General features: G+C 40.3%; 2 protein-coding genes across 10 annotated transcripts in view; one reads left to right on the top strand and one right to left on the bottom strand.

The window, feature by feature from the left end:
* The window catches only part of DENND1B (DENN domain containing 1B), a 267,328-nt gene that overhangs the window by 238,549 nt on the left and 4,996 nt on the right, over nt 1–23,783 (bottom strand). For 2 of the 4 annotated variants that reach the window (XM_038541976.1, XM_038541977.1), the window contains exons 1-2: nt 21,205–21,291; nt 19,126–19,190 (exon numbers count right to left, since the gene is read on the bottom strand). In XM_038541976.1, the coding sequence (XP_038397904.1) occupies nt 19,126–19,190; nt 21,205–21,221 (82 nt within the window). In that variant the 5' untranslated portion in view covers nt 21,222–21,291. Of the gene's footprint in view, nt 1–19,125; nt 19,191–19,880; nt 20,018–21,204; nt 21,292–23,783 lie in introns of those variants that run through there. The other 2 variants (XM_038541975.1, XM_038541978.1) reach the window with 2 other exon arrangements.
* The window catches only part of LOC102154048, a 54,761-nt gene continuing 51,628 nt past the window's right edge, over nt 20,651–23,783 (top strand). For 3 of the 6 annotated variants that reach the window (XR_005361834.1, XR_005361835.1, XR_005361836.1), the window contains exons 1-2: nt 20,747–20,963; nt 22,149–22,958. Coding sequence is in view for 2 of the 6 variants with exons in the window: in XM_038541980.1 (XP_038397908.1) it covers nt 20,762–20,963; nt 22,149–22,555 (609 nt within the window). In the remaining 4 variants the exon portion in view is untranslated. Of the gene's footprint in view, nt 20,964–22,148; nt 23,471–23,783 lie in introns of those variants that run through there. The other 3 variants (XR_005361837.1, XM_038541981.1, XM_038541980.1) reach the window with 2 other exon arrangements.

Here is a 23,783-nt window from a genome sequence, read left to right as displayed (position 1 = left end):
ATATAAATTTTATTATCGTTTATTATTTTCTGATTTAAAAGACTATTACTAATAGATGTTTTTACATTAGAACAAATATAAATTTTAAAGAATTTGTAGCCTAGTTATAAGCCTGCTATATGCAGGTTTAATACACTAAGGTGCATTTAGAGATGACCAATATAATTATCATGAAGGCAGACTTGGGAGCTGAGCTTTACTTACGGGTACAAGTAGACTATATAGAAATGGAAGGTAATGTCACTCTAGACATAAAGGAAATGACAATAAGATCACATAAGATTTGTTTGAGCATGAGTGATGTGGAGCAAAAAAATCAAGTCTAAAATGGTCTTCTGAGTCCAGGTCATGGATGACCAGAATATTAGACTGAAATGTAGACTTCATTCCTGGAGATCAGGGTATCTCAAACCTAAGAATCTGAAGGCCCCAGTTTGAGAAAAACTGCAGTTGACAACAGAGATTGATAGTTCCTTGGCTAGGCAAAGACTGCCCCATCTACTGGTCACATGGTAAGAACAGCCAGCCCCACTAGCAATAGTGTGGCGCTCCACTAAGTTTCCATAAGCACATTACAGATGCATGGTAAAAAAACAAAATCCTTGTTTTCATCAATGGTATCAGACTACTTATTCAATAAAAGTTCTAAGAACGATCCTAAACACAGGGTCTAACATTATTGAGAAGAATTTTTGTTTAGTCAATTGTGATGCACAGAATTAACATGCTATTTTGTGGCTTTAGTGTGCAATGCCAGAAGCTATTTATTCCTAGGTGTTTTTCCAGCAATTAAAATATGTTGCCATTAGGCATTTATCTTTATTATTTAGGAAAAAAATATGGTAAGAATATCCAGACTTTCAGTAACTGCTAATTGCTAATTGAATTTTATTCATTTTCCTTTTAAAAAAAAATCATCAAAAAGGTGAATATAAGTTTATAATATTTATCAGAATCCATAATTAGAATTAATTATTATTAAAAGAATATTCTAGGCCTTAGCCTGAAATGGAATGAAATACTTAAATAAATGCAATACATCCCTCATTAATCCATAATTATTACAGTCATTAAATCCTGCAATTTATCCTCCTGGCTTTGGAGTCAAAAGCCCTCGCTGACAGACACTCTATCATTATACACTATATATAAACACACACACACTACATACATGTCAAAAGCACCCCATAATTTCTTCTTGCAAGTTATGAAAGGGAGGTACTTACAGTTTGCTTAAATTATAATAACCATTTCTTAAAAGCATATGCATATATTTTATTCTCTCTCTCGATCATCACAGCTTTACGGCAGAATGAGAAAGGTTGCTAATGTTCTCATTTTAAAGACAAACTGAGGCTCAGAGAGGTTATGAGTCTTAATACAAGGCTAGAATTCCAACGAAATTCTTCTAAATTCAGCCTGATGTTAGAGTTCTCCCTTCCTAGTTAGCATCAAACAACAAAAATAGTTAATGAAAGAACAGATTCTCTTCTCACCAAAGAAACCATAAAGAGAAGATCCCAGTATGTCTCTCTAATGGTGAAGAAGAGTGATAATATAATAATCCCCTCAACTCTAGGAGCCCCCAGGCCAGGTACCTCCTTACCATTGCACAAAGTCCATTTGCCCAGATGTCCATACAAACACTGTCATTTTCTGTGTGTATTGTGACATGAATAAAGTTGAGAAACACTGCCACAGATATACAGAATGGTCTTATATAAATTTGTTTTTGGGACGCCTGGGTAGCTCAGGGATTGAGCATCTGCCTTCGGCTCAGGTTGTGATCCCGGGGTTCCAGGATCAAGTCCCGCATCAGGCTCCCCACAAGGTGCCTGCTTCTCCCTCTGCCTGTGTCTGTGCCTCTCTCTGTGGGTGTCTCATGAATAAATGAATAAAATCTTTTAAAAAATAAATTTGTTTTTTAAAAATGTAAACTTCATAAACTTTATAAAATTGTCTATTAAAAAATTTCATATTGATGATATAACAGAATCCAGCTTCAAGGGTAACTGCTGATTTTAATTCCGAGTACGGTATAGTGGGTTCTCCAGTTTTATCCATTAACATTCATATAAAAGATAACATTCATTTTCACAACCAACTCTTACATAATCCAGATTTTGTCAAAATCTAATAAATTTTTCAGATAATTACACTGGAGTAATTTTCAATCATCAGTTATTTATACAATCAGTGGCTTATTCTATTCTGTAGCACTGATAAGACAGCCCACAATTTGCATATAATTTCTAGTCCTAACTACAGCTACACTATTCCTTTAGCACTCATTCAAAAAAGTTATATAGGAATACAAATAAGTAAGAGTGATGTCACTACTGGGATGGCCTTGCATTTGTTATAACATTTAATCATTCACACATTGCAATACTATCGGTTTACACAGAACTCATAACGCATCGCAACAGACTTCACAACTGGTAACGTTTCCGCTGAGAACCCTACACTTATATAACATTACCCTTAGTCTCATCTCACAACACCCTGTCAGACATGTGAACCCTTAGTTTATTTCCATTCTAGTTACCTTCTAGCTTGTCAATATTAACTCTTACAAGTTTTAAAAATTTTATATATATATATGGAATTCCCCTTTCCCAGCTGAAGTTTGTGCATATAAAAAATGTAGAAGAAAGCAGTGCAAAGAAAAGACACATTGTAGCTTCCAAATCCTGCTTAATCCCTCTAGATGCCACCAAGCCTTTAAATGAGTACCATCAGGGGATCCCTTGGGTGGCTCAGCAGTTTAGCGCCTGCCTTTGGCCCAGGGCGCCATCCTGGAGTCCCAGGATCGAGTCCCGCGTCAGGCTCCCGGCATGGAGCCTGCTTCTCCCTCCTCCTGTGTCTCTGCCTCTCTCTCTCTCTCTATCATGAATAAATTTTTAAAAATCTTTAAAAAAATAAAAAATAAATAAATGAGTACCATCAAATGTAGTGCCACAGATTTTTATTCTCTGCTAAATATTGCTTTAAAAGTGAAACTAATTCATCAGCCCAAAATACATCTTCCACCCTCCTTGTTTCTGGCGCTTCTGCAATATTAAATGGGGGACTTGGAAGTTACTATGAGACCTTCCTTTAGCATTCCTTTCTTTCAGATTGATCACATATATCAAAACAGAAGGAATATTCATTACTAACACTTAATTTCTGTTGATCATGCCTTTTTTAATACCACTACTCTGTAGAAACCAAATAGAAGTCTATATATCTACATAGTGTTTTACAGCACAGTTGACAATGAACTTTTCATGTCATTTTGTATTTGACTCTCATAACAATTCTTGAGCTGTGCATTGCAAACTTTTTATAACTGTGAAAAGTAAAATTAACAGAAGTTAAATGACTCGACCAAGTTACATAACTAATAAGTAGCAAAGCCAGGACCAAAAGCCATTTCAAATCTTAGTCCATTATCTTTCCACTTCACCATGGTGTTTATAAGGAAGATACTGTTTTAGCCATAAGAGGATTCTACCTTTTAAGCTCACAGAAAAGTGTGTCATCAAACCCATTTATTTCTGTTCACCTTGGAAGATTTAACTAGTTATTCATATTCAATCAGAGTAAGCATCAGTTTGTTTTGAGAGTTCCCACAATTACCTTGCATAGTACAGGCACACTTTATTTTACTGTGTTTTGCTTTACTGTATTTGCTTCACAGATACTCTGCGTTTTTACAAATTGAAGGGCTGTGGCAACCCTGGGTCAGGCAAGTCTACTGGCGCCATTTTTCCAACAGCATTTCCTCACTTTTAACCCGTGTGTCACATTTTGGAAATTCTCAGAGTATTTCAAACTTTTCATTATTGTTATATTTGCTATGATGATCTGTGATCAGTGATCTCTGATGTTACTATAGTCGTTGTTTTGAGGCACCAGAAACCACACTCATATAAGCCAGCAAACTTAAGCAATAAACATTGACTGTGTACTGACTGCTCCACCAACCAACCATTTCCCCATTTCTCTCCTTAACCTTAGGCCTCCCAATTCCCTGAGACACAATACTGAAATCAGGTAAATTAATAACCTTACAGGGATCCCTGGGTGGCTCAGCGGTTGAGCATCTGCCTTCGGCCCAAGGCGTGATCCTGGAGACCTGGGATCGAGTCCTGCATCGGGCACCCTGCAAGGAGCCTGCTTCTCCCTCTGCCTGTGTCTCTGTCTCTCTCTCTCTGTCTCCCATGAATAAATAAATAAAATCTTTTTAAAAAATTAATAACCTTACAGTGGCCTCTTGGTGTTTAAATGAAAGGGAGCATCACAGGTCTCTCACTTTAAATCAAAAGCCAGAAATGATTAAGCTTAATGAGGAAGGCATGCCAAAGCCAAGAGAAGCTGAAAGCTAAGCCTCTTGAGCCAAACTGCAAGTTGTGAATGCAAAGGACAAATTCTTAAAGGAAATTAAAAATGCTACTCGAGTGAACATACAAATGATAAAGCAAAACAGCCTTACTGCTGATACGGAAAAAGTTTTAAATCACACCAACCACAACATTCCCTTAACCAAAAGCCTGATCCAGAGTGAGGCCCTAACTCAATTCAATTCTATGGAAGCTTAAAGGTAAATAAACTGTGGAAGAAAAATCTGAGCTAGCAGAGGTTGGTTCATGACATTGAAGGAAAAGAAGTCACCTCCATAACATAAAGGCGCAAGGTGAAGTAGCAAGTACTGATACAGAAGCTCCAGCAAGTTGTCCAGAAGGTCTAGCTGACATAACTAATGAAGGTGGCTACCCTATACACCAGATTTTCAATGTAGACAAAGCCACCATATACTGGAAGAAGAGAAATATGGGGGTCTCATAGCTAGAGAGGATAAATCAATGCCTGCCTTCAAAACTTGAAAGGACCAACTAACTGTCTTGTTAGGGCTAATGTAATTGGTGACTCTGAGTTGAAGTCAGTGCTCATTCACCATTCTGAAAATCCCAGGACCCTTAAGAATGATGCTAAATCTATGCTGTCTATGCTGTATCAATGAAACAACAAAGCCTGAATGACAGCACATCTGCTTACAACGTGGTTTCCTAAATAGTTTAAGCCACTGTTGAGAATTGCTCAGAGATTTCTTTCAAAATATTACTGGCCATTGACAATCCACCTGGTCACCCAAGAGCTCTGACAAAGATGTACAACAACATTAGTGTTGTTTTCATGCCTACTAACACAATGTCCATTCTGCAGCCCATGGGTCAAAAAAGTAATTTTTTTTACTTTTAAGTCTTATTATTTAAGAAATACATTTCATAAGACTTGTAGATGCCATATACAGTGATTCCTCTGATCTGCATAAAGTAAGATAAAAACCCCCTGGAAAGGGTTACTATTCGAGTTGCCATTAAGAACATTCACGATTCATGTATCAAGTGAAAACATCAACATTCACTGGAGATTGGAAGAAGGTGATTCCAGCTCCCATGGATGACACTGAGGGGTTCAAGATGTGAGTGGAATAAGCAACTGCAGATGTGGTAGAAACAGGAAGAGAACTAGAATTAGAAATGGAGCCTGAAGATGGGACGGAATTGCTTCAATCTCATGATATAACATTAATGGATGAGGAGCTGCTTCTTATGGATGAGCAAAGAAAGTGGTTTCTTGAAATGAAACCTACTCATGGTGAAGATGCTGTGAAGACCGAGACTGCTGAATGACAACAAAGGATTTAAGATGTTAGGACATTAGGATATCAGGACAACATAGGATATTATATAAATGTAGTTCATAAAGCAGTACCAGAATTTGAGAGGATTCACTCCAATTTTGAAGTAAATTTTGTAGGTAAAGTGCTATCAAACAGCATCACACTACAGAGAAATTGTTAGTGAAAGGACGAGTCTATCACTGCCGGCAAACGTCAGTTGTTTTAAAGAAATTGCCAAAAATAAATAAATAAATAAAATAAAATAAAAATAAAAAAATAAAAAAGAAATTGCCACAGCTACCCAACCTTCAGCAACCACCACCCTAATCACCCAGCACATCTAGGCAAGACCCTCCACCAGCAAAAATATTCTGATTCCTGAAAGCTCAAATGAAGCTTAAATGTGTTTTTAGCAATATTTTTTAATTAAGGCATATACGTTGTTTTTTAGACATAATGCTATTGAACACTTAACAAAATATCATCTAAGGTAAACAGAACTTTAATGTCCACTGAGAAACCAAAAATTTCATTTGACTTACTTTATTGAGATATTTGCTTTATTATGGTGGTGTGAACAGAACCCACAGGGGATCCCTGGGTGGCACAGCGGTTTAGTGCTTGCCTTTGGCCCAGGGCACGATCCTGGAGACCCGGGATTGAATCCCACATCGGGCTCCCGGTGCATGGAGCCTGCTTCTCCCTCTGCCTATGTTTCTGCCTCTCTCTCTCTCTCTCTCTCTCTATCATAAATAAATAAAAATTAAAAAAAAAGAAAAAACAGAACCCACAATACCTCTGAGGTATGCCTGGATTCACCCTCCTCTTTTGGCTTTCCCAGCCTCCTCATTAGAAAAAAAAAAAAAGGTTCAAAGGGCACTATATAAAGAACAGAACTTTTTCCAAAGAAATATTTCATTAAATATTTTTAAACAGAGGCACCTGGGTGGCTTAGTCAGTTAAGCGTCTGCCTTCAGCTCAGGTCATGATCCCAGAGTCCTGGTCAAGCCCCATGTTGAGCTCCCTGCTCAGCAGGAAGCCTGCTTCCCCCCTCCCTCTGTCCCTCTCTCTGCTGGTTCTCTCTCTCTCCTTCAAATAAATAAATATATAAAATCTGTTTAAAAACTATTTTTAAATTAAGACTTTTTAAAAATCAAAACTAATATAAAATAATAAAGAAGCAAAGTACAATTAAAAGTAAAAGCTAAAACAGTTAAAAAATATAAAAACATTAACTATCTAATGAAAAAAAAAAAGAAACACCAAATACTCCAAAAAGTAAAAGTGAAACAAGGCAAAAATACCAATTCTAAAATTTAACACTTCCATGCAGATGGTATGAGGTGGTACAAACAAATAGCAGGCCTCCCTTGGGTCAATTTGCTGATTACAGATACCAGAAGTATCAAAGTCTTTAGTCTTTCCTTGGTTGCAGAAGATTCAACACTCTATCCTTCTGGGTTAAAAATATCTGTGTGGGAGGAAGATATCTCTTAAAGAGCACTGAGCTCTAGCTTAGTCATTTCTTCCAACCCATAAATCAAGCAAAAGCCAACCCATCATCTACTCTCTTCAACCCTAGCTTTCAATGCAGAGTTTCAACTTAGAATAAGTACTATCAATTCCCTTATTAACAACATATAAATAATTTTTGCGTTTTGGCCAAATTAAATTCAGCCATATCTAAAAAGGTAAAATGCTAGTCATATTTAAAACTATGTTTTAAAGGAAATATATGTTGTATATGTTAAATCTGTCATATATATTAAACATAATATAAATCATACATTTTCAAAGGATTAAAATATCATAAAAATATAAATTGTAAATATATATATATATATATATATATAAACTGTAAACCATGCTAAATATAACTTAATCTTACTGTGATGATTTAGAAGCCAATTCGGAAGTGTTCAGTAACTTCATTTTCGTTACTTTGACCACCATTTTGAATATGTCACAGGTAGGAAAGTAGTTGTATATGATACAAGGTTTAAAGTAGAAAATTTGACATGAGGGCCATCTCTCTTCTTTCTTTATCCATCTATAAAAAAATTATCATTGCTAATCTGAATAATACCTGAGGGAAAGGAGTCAAAAAGATTGCCAAAACATTTTATAAATTCCCAAATCGAGTAAACCATAAATAAATGGATTTCATAATGGCTTTATAAAGAATTCTGGACAGCTACGTCACGTCAAAGGCCAAATTTAGGACAATGATATATATAAAGTATTGGAGATTCATTTATATCTTCAACTATTAAGCTTAAAATGAAGTAAATACGTACAAATGAAAATTTTCTATTCCAACTAGTGTTCAGTTTTAGTATTTCCACTTTTTTAGAGTAAACATTTCACTGAGAAACACAACAGTAACCATCAAGAACTTGGAAACTGGAGCACCTGGGTAGTTCAGTGGTTGGGCATCAGTCTTTGGCTCAGGGTATGACCCTGGGGTCCTGGGATCATGTCCCACATCAGGCTCCCTGCAGGGAGCCTGCTTCTCTCTCTGCCTGTGTCTCTGCTCCTCTCTGTGTGTCTCCCATGAATAAATAAACAAAATCTTTAAAAAAAAAAAAAAAAAAAGAAGAAGAAGAAGAAAAGAAAAACTTGGAAACTAGTAGTTTTGTATATAAAAATTCTCAGCTTACTATTTCTTCAATAACACGTCTAAACCCACATAGTGAATACAACCAACACATAATCTTGATGAAATCGTGTTGCCCTTGTTAATAATTATTCTGCAGATATTCATTACCAAAATTACACATTTTATATAGCAAAACTACTTCAAAATTTAGTTCTCACATTCTCTGTAGAAATAAGTACAAAATAAAAAGAGATAACACATTATCTCAAAATCAAATTAACCTCATTAATTGTTTATAAGTACTAAACAGAAAACACTATTTTAGTTTATACAAAAGAGTATCAGTGACCAAGGCCTTGAAAAAAAAATCCCCCAAATATTAAACAACTTCCTCTTCCAAGAAAAAGAATCCCAACTTCCTCTTTCAAATATCATATCCAAAGTACCCTGGAATCTCAAAAAAAAAAAAAAAAAAGAAAGAAAGAAAAAAAAGAAAAGGCATTTAAGTATCCTTTCTGAACCACTTATAAACTTGTTTATTTCATAGCAACTGTATTTTTAATGTACAGATCCTGAGGACATACAGTGCCCTAGCATATTAAAACACATCTGAACTTATTTGGGTTTCATTTCAACCAATGTTTTTCTACACAAATTCATAAGTCATTTCAAATACTCTCTTACCAAAATTAAAAAGAAGGCTAAATGTTACAATTACCCAGTTGACAAAATTTTAAAGGACAGCTTAATTTTAATTAATGATAAATTTGACTACTACACATATCCTTATACTTGGTGCATTTCTGCTACCAAACTAAGACAAACTAGTTTTGAAATGACTAATTTCTGGACACTTACACATTGCAGAAGACCATCAGATGTCCTCAACTGATAGCTCTACACTTTATTTTCAGATTCAAATGATAAATAAGAAGGAACTGAAAGAGGAAAAGGCTCTATCTGATCTTTACCGGCTCTGCCTACTAAGTTACAGAGTTTGTGGTTTATCAACACAGCTCTATTAAAAAAAAATGTTTTAAATACAGCATCTATTCCTTGTGATATAAAAATGTACAGCCTTTTAAAGTTCTTTTACATTAAAAATTTTTTTAAAGATGTAAGAAATCTACAATAGGTTTTAAAAACACAGCACAACCTTTTACTAATTTTACTTTATTAACAGAGTACAACTTAACAAGTAATTATTGAATATCATCCATATGGAAGACACGTTTTCTGGAAATCTACAAGAGGTCCAAAGAAGTACTTGTCCTCAAAGACCTAAAATCCAGTGGCTGGCAAGTTGTCAGGGTGATAAAGATCAAACTCAAGGCAGAAAATAACTGCCACAGACAGATAGCAAAAGGAATATTACTCAGCAACTTCTTTTTATATCTCTGACTTCTGTAGCTTCACTTTCACAAATTTCATCGGTTCTATAATTGTAATAATTTAGAAAACAAATGAATTTAACAATAATTATTATAGTCTCAATACCCTTTACAATTTCCATTCCTTTTGAGAATTTACTTATTTGAGATAGAGTGAGAGAGAGAGAGACAGAGAGAGAGCACACACAGCGGGGAGGGACAGAAGGAGAGGGAGCAGCAAGCTGTCCACTAAGCAGGGAGCCCAAAATGGGGTTGGACCCTGGGATCATGACCTGAGCCAAAGGCAGATGCTTAACCAACTGAGCCACCCAGGAGACCCTCATTCCTTTTCTTTAGAAGCCACTTCAATACCTTGAAAATTGTGCTTCCACCACTCAACAAATATTCACTGAACACACACCTTGGGTCAGACACTGTTTTAGGCTCTGAGTGAACAAAACTAAACACACACAACCACCTACCAGGGCAGACTGCACCTCAGCAGAGTGTGCTCCTTAATTATCTTCATTAGATATAAATGTTTATATTAAAAGTAATATATTCTTTAACTCTTAGTTATTCACACCAGATTTTGAATGTGAATTAAAACTCCAACCAACTCCAGAAAAAGATAACAGCCAGGTACCCATGTCAGAGCTGACAATATAGTATCTCACTGTCTCTCCCTCCATCACCTGAGGACTAGCCCTGACTCTGCCCTCGGCCCTCTCCCCCACTGTCTCCCGTACTCCCCCGCACAGAGTCACGTGTCCTGTTTAGACTCACTGCTACACACTGCAACCTCTCCAACAGCCCTTTCCTACACTATGACAATCACTGATTGAAACTCTGAGATGAACAATGGGTGTTATGCTATGTGTTGGCAAATCGAACTCCAATAAAAAATATACAAAAAATTTTTTAAAAAAGAAACTCTGAGAACATCATCTTTTTAACTGCTTTTCATCTGTGCCTGACACTCAGAAACATTCAATGAATGAATGAAAGAGGGCTGAATATCTTATACGGTGTGTATGCTCTTCTTTCCATTGTCACCTTTCCACGTCTACTAAAAATTAGTATCACAACAATTCTGATCAAGCCTAGAATTAGACGTGGATTTCCGAAATGAGTGACTTTCAAAAATTGCTGAGAAAAATGTCAACGTTATTAGAAAAGGATGACTTGTATTTTAAAGGCAGCATGGTGTTAACTGTTCTAGTTCAGGCTCTAGAATCAGAAAAACTGGTTCAAATACCAATCCCACCTCTTACAGCTGTATGACCTGGTCAAGCTACTTAACCTTTCCGAGCTTCCATTTCCTCATCTTTATGAAAGAGTTTACAGGGGCAGCCAGGTGGTTCAGCGGTTTAACGCCACCTCCAGCCCAGGGTGTAATCCTGGAAACCCAGGATGGAGTCCCATATCGAGCTCCCTGCATGGGGCCTGCTTTTCCCTCTCCCTGTGTCTCTGCCTCTCTCTCTCTCTCTCTCTCTCTCTCTCTCATGAATAAATAAAATCTTAAAAAAGAAAAAAAGAAAAAGTTTACAGCCCCTTCTTCATATAGCTGTCAAGAAGATAAATTGGAAATATAGGCTCTGAGCACATTTACTGACGTACTCTAAGTACTAAATATTATTTTTATTACTACTTCTGTAAAACATCTAACTGGAAGCCAAATCAGAAAAAATAAATTGACTTTAAAAAGCTTTTTTATAACCATGTTATAGCTTTATTAAGTGAAAACTTATAAACAAAAAACATCTTAATGAAATTCACTGAATACATAAATACTCTTACACACTTATTAAAGCTGTTCATCTACAAATGGAGTGTCAATTTAGATGGGGGAAGAAATGGTAAAAACCTAACTAGAAACTGAGAGAGGTACATTTGATCTTTAGTTCAGAGAGCTTTCCACTAGAGCAAACTGCATCTTTTTAATTAATTCAGCTTTACAAGGCTTTCTTTAAAATTAAAATGCTCCCTTGAGGGCTGTCTATCAGTTGTTCACACCTCACTATGAATTACTTTAATCAGATAAATGCATTAAGTAACACCACCTACTTAAAGAAATTATTATTTGAAGAGAAGTGAGAAGAGGGGTAGCTTTGAAACTAGAGTGCCTGGCATGGAGAAGGCCTGTTTAATGCTCATACTGAGCATCTTATGCAGTCACAGGACAGCATGAGGACAATAGCACCTGCAGGGTGACAGTGGAGGGGGTATGGGGGCTGGAATTCTAAGGTCCACCAAAGCCAATTCCCCTCTTTAAGGAAACTTCCAGTTCTGTTATTCCACTGTTCTCTTCTGCAATGTGCCCTAAGACCCCAAGTGATACCAATTTCCTAAATACCTCTTTAAAAAAAAAAAAATCAATTGAGGAGCACTTTTGGCAAGTTCCCAAAAAAGCAAAAAAAAATGACTGAATCACCATGGAAACATGAAACAAGACACCCTTTCCTACGAATAAATCACTACCTGGAATAAATTAACTTACTCTTAATTTATATAAAATAAGAGTCTAACTATGCTCAAAATAAATACAACAATAGGAAAACCATTCAATTTAAATATATAAAAACAGCACAGTATTTCAGGACTTTCTCAAGGTATCTTTAATGCATTCTGGCTCAAGTTAAAAAAATCTTTAAAAAGAAATCTTCAAGTAAAAGATCTCTTCTAGCATGTATATAATATTACTTTAGCATAAGCCTAAGAGTTTGAAAGTGGAAACAATTTCTGAATGTTAAATATTAAAAAATATCTTCAGAGAAGAAAGATTCTTTTGGAATTGATTGAGAACATAGTTCACACTTAACGCCTTTGATTTTCATTGTTATTTTTTTTAATATATTTTTTATTGGTGTTCAATTTACTAACATACAGAATAACCCCCAGTGCCCGTCACCCATTGTTATTTTAAATTGTAACTATGGCTGCCTGCTTAAAATACCCCCAGAATGTCTAGTGCTAATATTGTATATATACTTTAAAACATATCTTTTAAAAGGTAAATGGTTGTCCTGTACCTTGCTTATCAAAAATAAAAATTTGGAGGAAAATAAAGGATATTACTTGAGGATTAAATAATCCTCCAAATGAGAGAATATTATCAAAAGACTATCAGGAACAAATTACCTTGAAGGTCACGGAAACAAGAATGTTCCAAGGAAAAAATATGCACAAACTTGTAGCACTGTGGCCACACAGCAGTGCCCAAGCAACAGCCCAACAGCATACCACTGTGAAGAGAAGGGCAGCAGAGGCACCACCCCCCTGAACACCCCGCAGGTAACAGTGGGGATCATCAACATCAAAAATCAAGAGACCTTGGATTAAAGCAGCAAAACTAAAGAACATGTGAACAAATAAGAGTACCCAATGAGACAAGTCATAATCAAACTATTAAAATATAAACTCGGCAGCAGCCCTATCAACGTATTAGTCAACAAATATTGGATGTTGAAATTTGATTTGCTTTTTACACTTGCCAGCAGCTGTGTCAGGAAGCACATAAGGTTCCAAAGCCAAATGTAAAAAAAAAAGTACTGGGGATCCCTGGGTGGCGCAGCGGTTTGGCGCCTGCCTTTGGCCCAGGGCGCGATCCTGGAGACCCGGGATCGAATCCCACGTCGGGCTCCCGGTGCATGGAGCCTGCTTCTCCCTCTGCCTGTGTCTCTGCCTCTCTCTCTCTGTGTGACTATCATAAATAAAAAAAAAAAAAAAAAAAAAAGTACTGCTATTCTTAACTATTTTTTTTATAAAACCAAAAATGACTTATCTCAAAGATACAGTTCTAAAGAACCACATTGAGTTTTGTTCTTGGTTAGCAAGTACAAAAAAAATTAAAGTTTCGTTTTCTTCAACAGTCTATGATATGAAGCTAACACTTCCAGTCAGGATGACTCCAATTCATCCATGTGCACCAAGACTGAGGGGGACTCAGAGCTCTGCAATGAACACACAGCTAGAGCAAAAACCCAGTAACTGCATTTTACTCAAAGATTTTTCTTCCATGTTGGGCAATATCTAAAGTCTCCCAAACCACCTTATTGTATATGATTCACCAAAATTCGACTTTCCAAATGTTAGGTCTTCATTGGGTTTCAGGTATGTGTGGATAGGTATAAATGAGTTTTAAGGTAGACTCCAAAACATACGTATATAGCAATGGACCCAATAAATCTTGTGATGTGAGAGGACAACAAGCAGATGTGGGTCTTGAAGGGGAAGAGTGTAAGCACAGAGTATCCCTAAACAAGCGTACAGGTCCAAGATACACATGGTCATATATTTCTACTGTCCCCGCCCCTGTCATACCAGTGCACACTTCAGATCACTCTACAACAAGCAGCTCTCAGTGAATTAATTTGATCATTGAGACACCTGGGTGGCTCAGTGGTTGAGAGTTGCCTTTGGCCCAGGGCATGACCCCAGGGTCCTGGGATAGAGCCCCACACTGGGCTCCTGGCAGGGAGCCTGCTTCTCCCTCTGTGTCACTGTCTCTCTCTCTCTCTCTCTCAGAATAAATAAAATCTTTAAAAACAAAAATCTGATCATTTATATGAACTATGGTTGGCACTATGCTAGGTCCAATTTCTTTTATTCATTCTGTAAATATTCACTAAACATGCCAGATACTGTGCTAAGCTTTTCTCTAAGGATACATATTAATAAGTCGTGGCCTATTTCTTAAAGACTTCATTTTAAGCAGAGCCAACACTTAGACCCAGCTATACGTGTCTATATATTACTATATTAGACATATCTATAGGAACAGTAAGTGCTAAAATATAGGCAGAAGCCAAATGCTGTAGATTCTGTGTGAACAGTATCCCTAGAGACAAAAACTGTCAAATGCAAGAGCGAGCCTAGAAATACCCTTTCTTGTACAGGGCAGGGGGAGATACTAAGTTAGGATCCTTTGGCCTAAAGTTCTGATTTAGGAAATGAGTAAGAAGGAGGTAAGCTATTAACATAGCTCAAGATCAGAAAGGTGGGTAACTTGGTGCTGGGTTGAACGGGTTCACAAAAGTGGAAAGTCGGTAGCAAAAGAACATTTGTTTCCTAAGAGAAATTATTCTAAACAGACAGGAATAAAGAAAATAAGACTTAATAAAGATGTGCTGAAAACTACACATAAACAGCTAGGATTGTTTAGACGAAGGATTCACTAAACACGGAGACATAACATAAATCCTAAAAAAGAGGAGTTGTGGGGAAGGGGGGTATTCTGAGTCAGCATCAATACCCACAAGGAAAAAGTTCAGGGATTTTTTATGTGGAATTACCCTTGATTCATTAATTTCAGGGAGGACACTGCATTCCTGTTTAAAAATATGTATACCTCTACCACATAGAGTTTATACTCTATTTCTTCACATGGCAATAATGCAGCCTACTTAGAGCTGATTCGAGGTCACCACACAACCAGAGGCAGCAGAGCAGACATTTTTAATTAGATTAAACCTATTAAAAAGCAATAGATTAAAATACAGACTCTGGAGCCAGCCAACTTCTTCATTTCTCTGTGCTTCAGCTTCTTCTCGTGCAAAATGAAGATAAACATTTCCTATCCAGAAAGACATCTGTGAGATTTAATCCGTTAGTATAGGTACAACAGCCAGAATTGAGCACAGCACAAAGTGTGCTATGGAAGTATTATTAGCCGTCCTGCTGCCACTGCTGCTAACGCTACTACTACTACTAGTGCTACTACCACTTGAGGTAAGTGATCAACAAAATATAGAAGAAAAAGCTAGAGCATCAAATCCACTGTCCAAAGAAAAACCCGAAGAGGAGGCATCCTCAACCTTGTATTGAGGAAGTGTTACTTTTCAGTTCCCTGAAGTCTTGAACCGCTTTGGGGAATGCAGGGGCAGTGTGGTAACAATAACTTCTGCTGTTAGAACTGAGGAGAGGCCATCACAGCTGGCTCTACTTCGCTGACTGCTGGGAAGCATGAAAGACAAGCAAAGAGAAGAGTGACAACAGCAATTCCCTTGGAAATCTACCAAGGAACAGTTATTAAGATCTAAATTTTGGCACTTCCCTCTTGGATAGTTGCAGCAGAAGTTATTAAGGAAATTGTCCCGCCAAGGAGACATCCGTGAAAATACGGGCCAACCAGTCTGTCAGACACCATCAGAACCGGTTCTACCAACACAAGGGGACATGATAGGGAAACACAACCAACCATCTCACGGCAATTGTTTGAATTTGTGGGGCCCTCCATGTGAAATGATTTTCTAGTGTTCTAAGACAACTCATACCATTTCAAAACACCAACTAAAACTTAAATAATAATTTGTCTCTGAAGATATTTATGAAGTAAACTACATACAATAAATGAAAGAATTCAGAACCTATTAGAAAGTAAACAAGAGAAACATGCCAAATATCTTAGTGTAATATCCTCAATCTTAGCATAAACCAAATTTAACCTGAGCATGGTATTTTTCTATTGGATCAAACAGATAATCTTCAAAAAATAAGCTAACAGGGGTGCCTAGGTTGCTCACTTAGGCTCAGGTCATGATTTTAGGGTCCTGGGATGGAGCTCAGACTTTAGCTCCCTGCTCAGCAAGCAGCCAGCTTCTCCCTTTCCCTCCCCTTCCCCCAGCCCCCAATCATGCGTGCTCTCTCTCAAATAAATAAAATCTAAAAAAATAAGAAATAAACCAATATTCTGAAAAATGCAAAGCATTTTAATTGATGTCCCAACAACTATTCCTTGTCAGTTGTTTAGTAATAATCAATCATAATAATCTTGCCATTCACCCCTCTATCACTAACCCACCAATGGGGTATGGTTATTTTAGGTATGGTTACACCCATGCCAAGGTGGGCCACGAAGATCCAATGTTCTGGAAGATTATGGGAAAGAAATTTTCTGGCTCTAAGCAAAGTACCATGAAAAGCCAGTGTCTGTCACCCCCAAGGTCATAAAAGAGAAAGTAGAGTTCCAATTTCTCTTGACAGTCATCCTATAACCACAAGGAATCTAAATCTTCCAATGATACCAACTACTGTAAGTGGTACGGCTGAGATGCAGAAAGAGCCTGGATCTATAATGACCTACATCTAGACTTCCTGTCATATAAACTATCAGGTTCCCTCATTACTTAAATTGGTTTTAGGGCGCAGCCTGGGTGGCTCAGCAGTTTAGCATCGCCTTCATCTCAGGGTGTGATCCCAGAGTCCTGGGATCAAGTCCCAAATGGGGCTCCCTGCATGGAGCCTGCTTCTCCCTCTGCCTGTGTCTCTGCCTCTCTCTCTCTGTGTCTCTCATTAATAAATAAAATAAAATCTTTAAAAAAATAAAAAATTAAAAATAAATTGGTTTTATTTTTGTGCCCTGAAACACCCTAATTTACACATTTTTGTTTTCCAGATTTATTATGTTATAAAAATGTTATCCACGTTCATTGGAATGTTAGCAAAAACAAAAAACAAAAAACTATCCTACTTTAAATAAACTAATACACATATCAGATTCATTAAATAAATAAGTTTTATTGACAGTTAAATATGAATATTCCAATAACTCTCTTTAACTATTTCTGGATATTTTCTCTGTGATGTTCATCAATAAAGTAGAAAATTAATAACATTTAGAAACACCAAACTCTCAATTTAACATAAGATTTAAAACACAAAAAAGTATGTCTTGTTAGGCCCTAAAATATTAGTCATATTTATACTATTTAAGTCACAACTAAAAGAAGAAAAGTTGTTTATGCTTCTTATACAGTTGACTTTAGCTTTATTAAAACTCTCCATGAGTTATATTAACGGAATATACTGTCCATGAGTTATATTAATGGACTATACGGGTAGAACGGACTAATTGCATCCTACAGAGAGGCTGAAGTGTTTAACCATTTGTTATATTCTCAACGTCACTGTGCTTGATAAGCTATTAAAATACACATGAGGATGCTTCTGATGAGTAAAGATTTAAAAAATAACCGCAGCAAAAAAGGGCACTAGTAGAAGATAAAAACTGGAATAACTAGTTCCTAAAAATGGAAAAGGGCAAAGAGAGGAAGGAAAGAGTAAAAGACTCAGAAGTCTTTATGAAAGGTCACAATCTGACATAAGTACAGATCAGGTATTAAATAAGGTAGATTGATCCTTGTTCAAAATTACTTCAGCATGCATTTAAAATTTCAGAAAAATCATGTTTTCCAAAGGAGTTTGGCCTGTTTTACAAACACAGCAGGTGAGCATTAATTCACCCACCTGAACTAATGTTATGATACAGATATTCTGAAGATTTATTCGTTCCATAAATACACTAAAGAATAGATTTAAATTGGAGCTGAAAAAATTAATGTATCCATGTGAGTGAGTCTTCAAAGAGAACTTGGCTGTGCCTAGAAAGAATGTAAGTAGACCAACTTTAATTCATATAGGACAACAAAAGATAACTTTTTTATTTGGAAAAAGCTCTCTACAACCTAGGATCACTCCATGCCTGGGGACAAACCTGATCCCAGCTACAGTTCAAACAGGCCCAAAAGTACAGCAGGCAGAGCTGGAGTCAGGAACATGTGTGACTTCCTACCTAAAATTAGCCACACCCATTTCACCACAAGCTGGGTTGGGCTCCTCTATTTTAAGGTGTGCAGCTCCAAATTGCTTAAAAGCATATAATCGCTGGGCAGTTTCTGGAGCTAAGAGTGTCAGCAGACTTTCTACCAAGTCTTTAGAATGGACAGCTAGTCTCCAGAAAATCCCACACTAACTCACCATGTTATCTAGAATCTAAGTACACGGCAAGTGAAATCACACTGGAAAGAGCCATGAAAACATATCACACAAGGACACATCCAAAGGAAATAAGCAGGAAGAGACAGCTCTCATTCCTTTCTATGCACCTCCCTGTGCACACATATTACATATGACAAAAATGGCAAAGAAACTGACCAAAGTATCCTCCTCTTTCCAGGAAATTACACAGAACTGGCAGTGAACCCCTTCCAGGTAATGTCACACTATTATTTACCTCCCTCTGAAAGTGCTCTGCTTCTGGGGTAAACCCAACAGAAGGGGGTACCCCGTCTCATTCCGCATTCTGGAAACATCAGAAGGGAATTGGTGTGCCTCCCCTTGTACTGGCAAGGGGACTTTCACTAATGTTTAAAAAAGGAGCTAAGTTCTCAAAGACAAATGAAAGAAAATTTTTAAAAGTGTGCCCTACCGCCAAAACTAATGATCCCTCAATGATAAAGCCAGGTTCTAAGTTCCACGGCCTTAATGTACAGGTGAAATTTAAGCTGCACAGATACAGTCATGATTTCTACAATCTCATGCCAAAGACCTAGCATCCACTTTCCTAATAGCACCTTGGGACGCTAGATGCAGGATACACATTTAGGACCATTATTATCCTGATACTATCATGTTCTAGCAGTCTACAACACTAACACTTGTTTTGATAGATGCAGTTATTTTAAGAACGAACAAAGCATACACACCTTCGTTTTCAGAGGCATGGCATTTCACTTTCAATACCAAGTCAAAGGTTCTTTCTGGGTTTTCCCTAGAAGAAAAAGAATTTATTTCCTATGACAAGCATCTCTGCAGAGTTTATATTTTCTTAACTCAAAAACTAACCTCGTTCTTGTTGCAGTGTATTCCACGTAACTATATGAGCACAATGTCGAAAATAAAAAAGTTTTTTTTCCCAGTTCAATAATGTAAGAGGCTTAGGTGACCTTAGGAGACCTGGGGCAAGCATTTAACCTCTGAGCCTGCTTCTCTCACCTATAAAGTGCTTTGCTCACTTAAAAGAATAATAATTGTGGATTATAAATCAACTAATTAATGTGGAAGTAAAAAGTATTAAGTGCTATATAAGCGTAAAGCATGGACTTTATCTTATTTAACTGAACTTGCAAAGCAAGTATGCTCCTAAGAATTTCTACTTTTCCCTGCCAACAAAGCTGGCCAGCAGGTTCTCAGGCTTTTGTTTTGTTTTGTTTTGTTTTTAAAGCACTTGCAGTGTAAGGGTAAATGATAAATATCTGGCTCCACCTGCCATATTCCAGACCACCGTAAAACAGTTTTAATGCTCCTTAAATGTGACACTTTGCATATGCTTCTCTTGAAATGTAATCATTGCAAAGCACGCTCAAAGGAGCACACTGTACATAAACTCAAAGGCTAACAACAACAGCAAAAACCTTGTTTTCTGTCAATTATCTTTGGAGAAATTAACATAGACATCTACCTCAATATTAGATTTCCCCAGTGACAGACAGTAAGGTTGCTTTGCTTCATTCAGAAGTTATCCACGTCTTTGTTAACTTCTCACACATTCAACCAACTCGTTGGGTTTAATTTCAAAAAGCAAATTGAAATCTACTGAAACACATTTTTTTTAACAGTTCTGTTTTATTCTTTCTGCTGGAAGATAAAAGATCAAGCAAAATCTGATACCACAATGTGCACGTGACCAAAGTGTTAATCTGTTATTCCTGTGAAGAAGACCTCAGCGTCTTTGTAACATCGCCTGTTTTTAGTATGTACTTCCTAGAACAGAGTAATGCCACTTTTGATTTCCAAATTAACATTTTTTTTTCTAAATTTATTACAAGAACCTAGAGTCACAGGAAGTGACGGGCTATATAAATCAATTTGCAAATACAGACGTTTTCTCAGCCCTCCCCTTTTCAACTTGTTTCAATGGAAATAACATGGACTTTGGTAACTTCCTCTCTTCTAATCCAATTAATGTCAAAAAACATAACGCATTCTGCTTCGATCCCTTACCCCGCCCCCTCAACACTGTCAGACACTGAAGAAAATGCTGAAAAGCACACAATTCTCCCGTTTTCCTAATATTTTTTAGTGTCTCTTATGTATAAAAATTCAATGCCGGGCTCAGTCACATTGTGAAATTTGACGAGTCTTTCACGCTAAGACAAATAAAAATGCACCGTTTCAGGATTTTAAGCTGGGGGCGGGGGGGGGGGTTGTGAAGAGGCCGTAAAGGGAGAAGAAATGCTCTGCAAAGTAAGTTTCGGGGGAGAGGGGAAAAAAAACGACCCATAAAACTCCTACCTCTGAGACCCACGCCCCAGTCCCCACACTTCCACTGCTTTTCACCACATGAACCTCCTGAGGAGACCTCCGCACCGCCGCCCCCTCTGGGAGCGCTCGCGGGAGACCATCTTGCCGCGGTCTGTCCCGCGGCCCGTGCGGACCGCTACCGGGGGCCAGTCCGGGTTTCCGAGGGAAATGGGAAGACGACGTGTGGGAAGCGGCGAGGGAAGCCCCGGGACGGTCGCCCTCACGTTAGGAACCTCCGCAGGTAACAGCGGCCCCGGGCAGCAGCGGGGCTCGGACGCGGCGCGCGGACCTCGGGCCTCCCCGCGGGGGCGGCCGCAGCCGGGGGGCCCGCGCCGCGGCCCAGACACGCGGGGCCGCCGGGAGCCGCCGCCGGAGCCGCCCCCGGGGAGCCGCGCAGGCTTTGCGGCCTAGCGCGGTCCCTCCCGCCTCCCGCCTCCCGCCTCCCGCCCCGCCGCCCCGCCGCCCCCGCCGCCCCCACTCACTTGGTCCTGCAGTCCATGGTGACATGTCGCGCTGGGGCCGTGCGTCCCGCCCCCGCGCCCGCTGCCCGCCCGCGGCCCCCGCCGGAGGGTCGCGCCGCCCCGCGGGGAAGGAGGCGACTCACGGCAGCGGCGGCGGCGGCGGCTGCGGGCCCATGTCGGCGGCGCCCGGGCGCCTCCCCCCACCCCCGCCCCCCCCCCGAGCCTTTTTGTGACAGCGGCCGCGGTGGCCCGGCCCCCGCCCCCTGCCGCCGCCGCCCCCGCCGCCCCCGCCGCCCCCGCCGCCGCCGCCTCTCTCTGTTCCCCGCCGCCCGCCGCCCGCCGCGGCTCCGGCACCTTCCGCAGACCAGGAAGTCGCCGGGAGGGGGAAGGGGCGCGCGGGGGCGCGGCCGGCGGCCTCACCTGGGCCGCGCGCGGGAGGGGACGGGGGAGGGGACGGGGCGGCGGGCGCGGGGGAGGGGCGAGGGGGCGGGGGGCGGCCTCACCTGGGGCCCCGCGGGAGCCCGGGGAGGAGACGGGGGGGGCGAGGGGGCGGGGGAGGGGGACGAAGGGGAGGGGGGAGGGGTGGGGGGCCTCGGCCTCACCTAGGCCGCGCGCGGGAGGGAGCCGGGGGAGGGAGGAGGGGGGAGGGGGAGGAGACGGGGCGGCGGGGGCTTGGGGGGCAGCCGGCGGCCTCACCTGGGCCGCGTGGGGGAGCCGGGGGAGGAGACGGGGCGGGGGGGGACGGGGGGGTTTGGGGGGGCGGCCGGCGGCCCGCGTTGTGCCCGAGCCAGAAACGCAAGGTGCCCCCTGCGGCCTCGCCCCGGGCCGGCCCCCCGACTCCCTTCCTGGGTCCGGACGGTCCCGCTTCCGGGCCCTCACCCCACCCCCACCCCCACCCCCACCCACCCCCGAACGGCGAGGGGACTGCAGCGGTACCTCGATTTGCAGCATTTTCCACACCACAGGCCCACGGAATTGGATCACTAACGGACCGGGATCGTTGGCTGGAACCTTCACGTCGCCTCGGACCGCACCTGTCGGAGCTCCAGGGGATGCTCCCGGCCCCGGGCCCCCGCCTCACCCCAGCTGTGGCCTGGTTACTGCGCTGGGAAACGCAGAGCCGGCCCCCCTCCCGACTCAGGAATGTTCAGACTCGTGCACCTGCTCCCTCGCCTTGTCAAGTAGCAGGATGGTAGTGCTCCGCTCGCCTGCACATATGGAAGCCAGACGTGCCTACCCCGCAGGGCCGCGGCAGAGCAAAGACCGACTTTGGACGCGTTTCTCCAAGCTGCAGGCCTCACAGAGCTGCCGCAGGCGAGGAAGCTCCGCCAGGGCACAGCGGAGGGGGAGAGGGCCTAACACAAGACGCTAGAATGTACAGGGCACCCGCTAAGCAGGTTACATACATTGTCACGGCACTTGCCCTAACTCTGCCTGGCAGATACTTGCATCAGCATTTTAGTGATGAAGAAACAGGCCCAGCTAATCCAGTGGGTCTTGGCAAAGCCGGTTTCAGGTCAGGTCTACACGATGCTGATATTTATTTACTTCTACCGGGTACTTGCCTGTCCGTGTGCTGCTGCCTTCTATCTAGGATCTACCGAAAAGAGATGTAGAAAAAGTCTTATCATGCACATGTGGAGGATTGTCCAGAGCTGCACGATTATACAGACCTTATGGAGAAGGCCTCTCCTACTAACGTTACCACTCTTGACACATGGTCACAGTGGTTTTTATCCAAATAGGGGTTGCTTCAGACTCTATTCTAGCAGAAGGTGAGACGATGAGAGGAAACCAAATGTGGTCTGAAGAGAGAATGAGTCATGAGACATAAGAAGTCATATAAGGAGTCTTGGGAATTAAAGAATTCAGAAGCAAAAAGCTAACATTCAATTCGGTTATGCAGATCTTAAACGTTCTTGCCAAAGATAGGTGTTACTTGGTCAACAAGACGAAATACATTTCATAGCCGCAGACCCAATAGTCAAAAATAAGGTCAGGACATAATAGGGGAACAAGAACACTAGATTTAAGCATGATGTGCTGTCACAACTTGACTTAGGGTGAGGCGCTTCAGTTTCTCGGTTCCCACATTTGCAAAATGGGAATTATTACTTGTATATCACATGAACAATGTGATATTCAAGTTAAAAAGCATTACATATCCATGTGATCTTTTTTTTAAAGATTTTTATGTATTTATTTATTTGAGAGAGAGAGACAGAGGTAGTGAGAGAGAGCACGAGTGGGGAGGAGAGGGAGAAGCAGACTCCCCGCTAAGCAGGGAGCCCCACATGGGACTCGATCCCATGACCCCGGGGCCATGACCCAAACTGAAGGCAGACGCCCAACCAAGCCACCCAGGTGCCCCCCCCCTTTTTTTTAAAAGATTTTTATTTATTTATTTGAGAGAGAGAGAGAGCAACATATCTGTGTGATCTTTTAAGAAATTATTCTGAGGATTTCAGTTTCACGATTAGGCAGTCTATACCACATGCATTCTTTTCCCAAATGAAGCTTTTTTCTACCTAAGAACTTACCATAGCCCAAAGCCTTGAAAAAAAAAAAAAATTCTGTAAACTAAAAACCACTTCTGCTCC

The sequence above is a fragment of the Canis lupus genome, chromosome 7, assembly GCF_011100685.1.
Source record: "Canis lupus familiaris isolate Mischka breed German Shepherd chromosome 7, alternate assembly UU_Cfam_GSD_1.0, whole genome shotgun sequence".
Lineage (NCBI taxonomy): Eukaryota > Metazoa > Chordata > Mammalia > Carnivora > Canidae > Canis > Canis lupus.
Note: the sequence above shows the minus strand (reverse complement) of the source record. Positions and strands in the feature narration are given on the sequence as shown.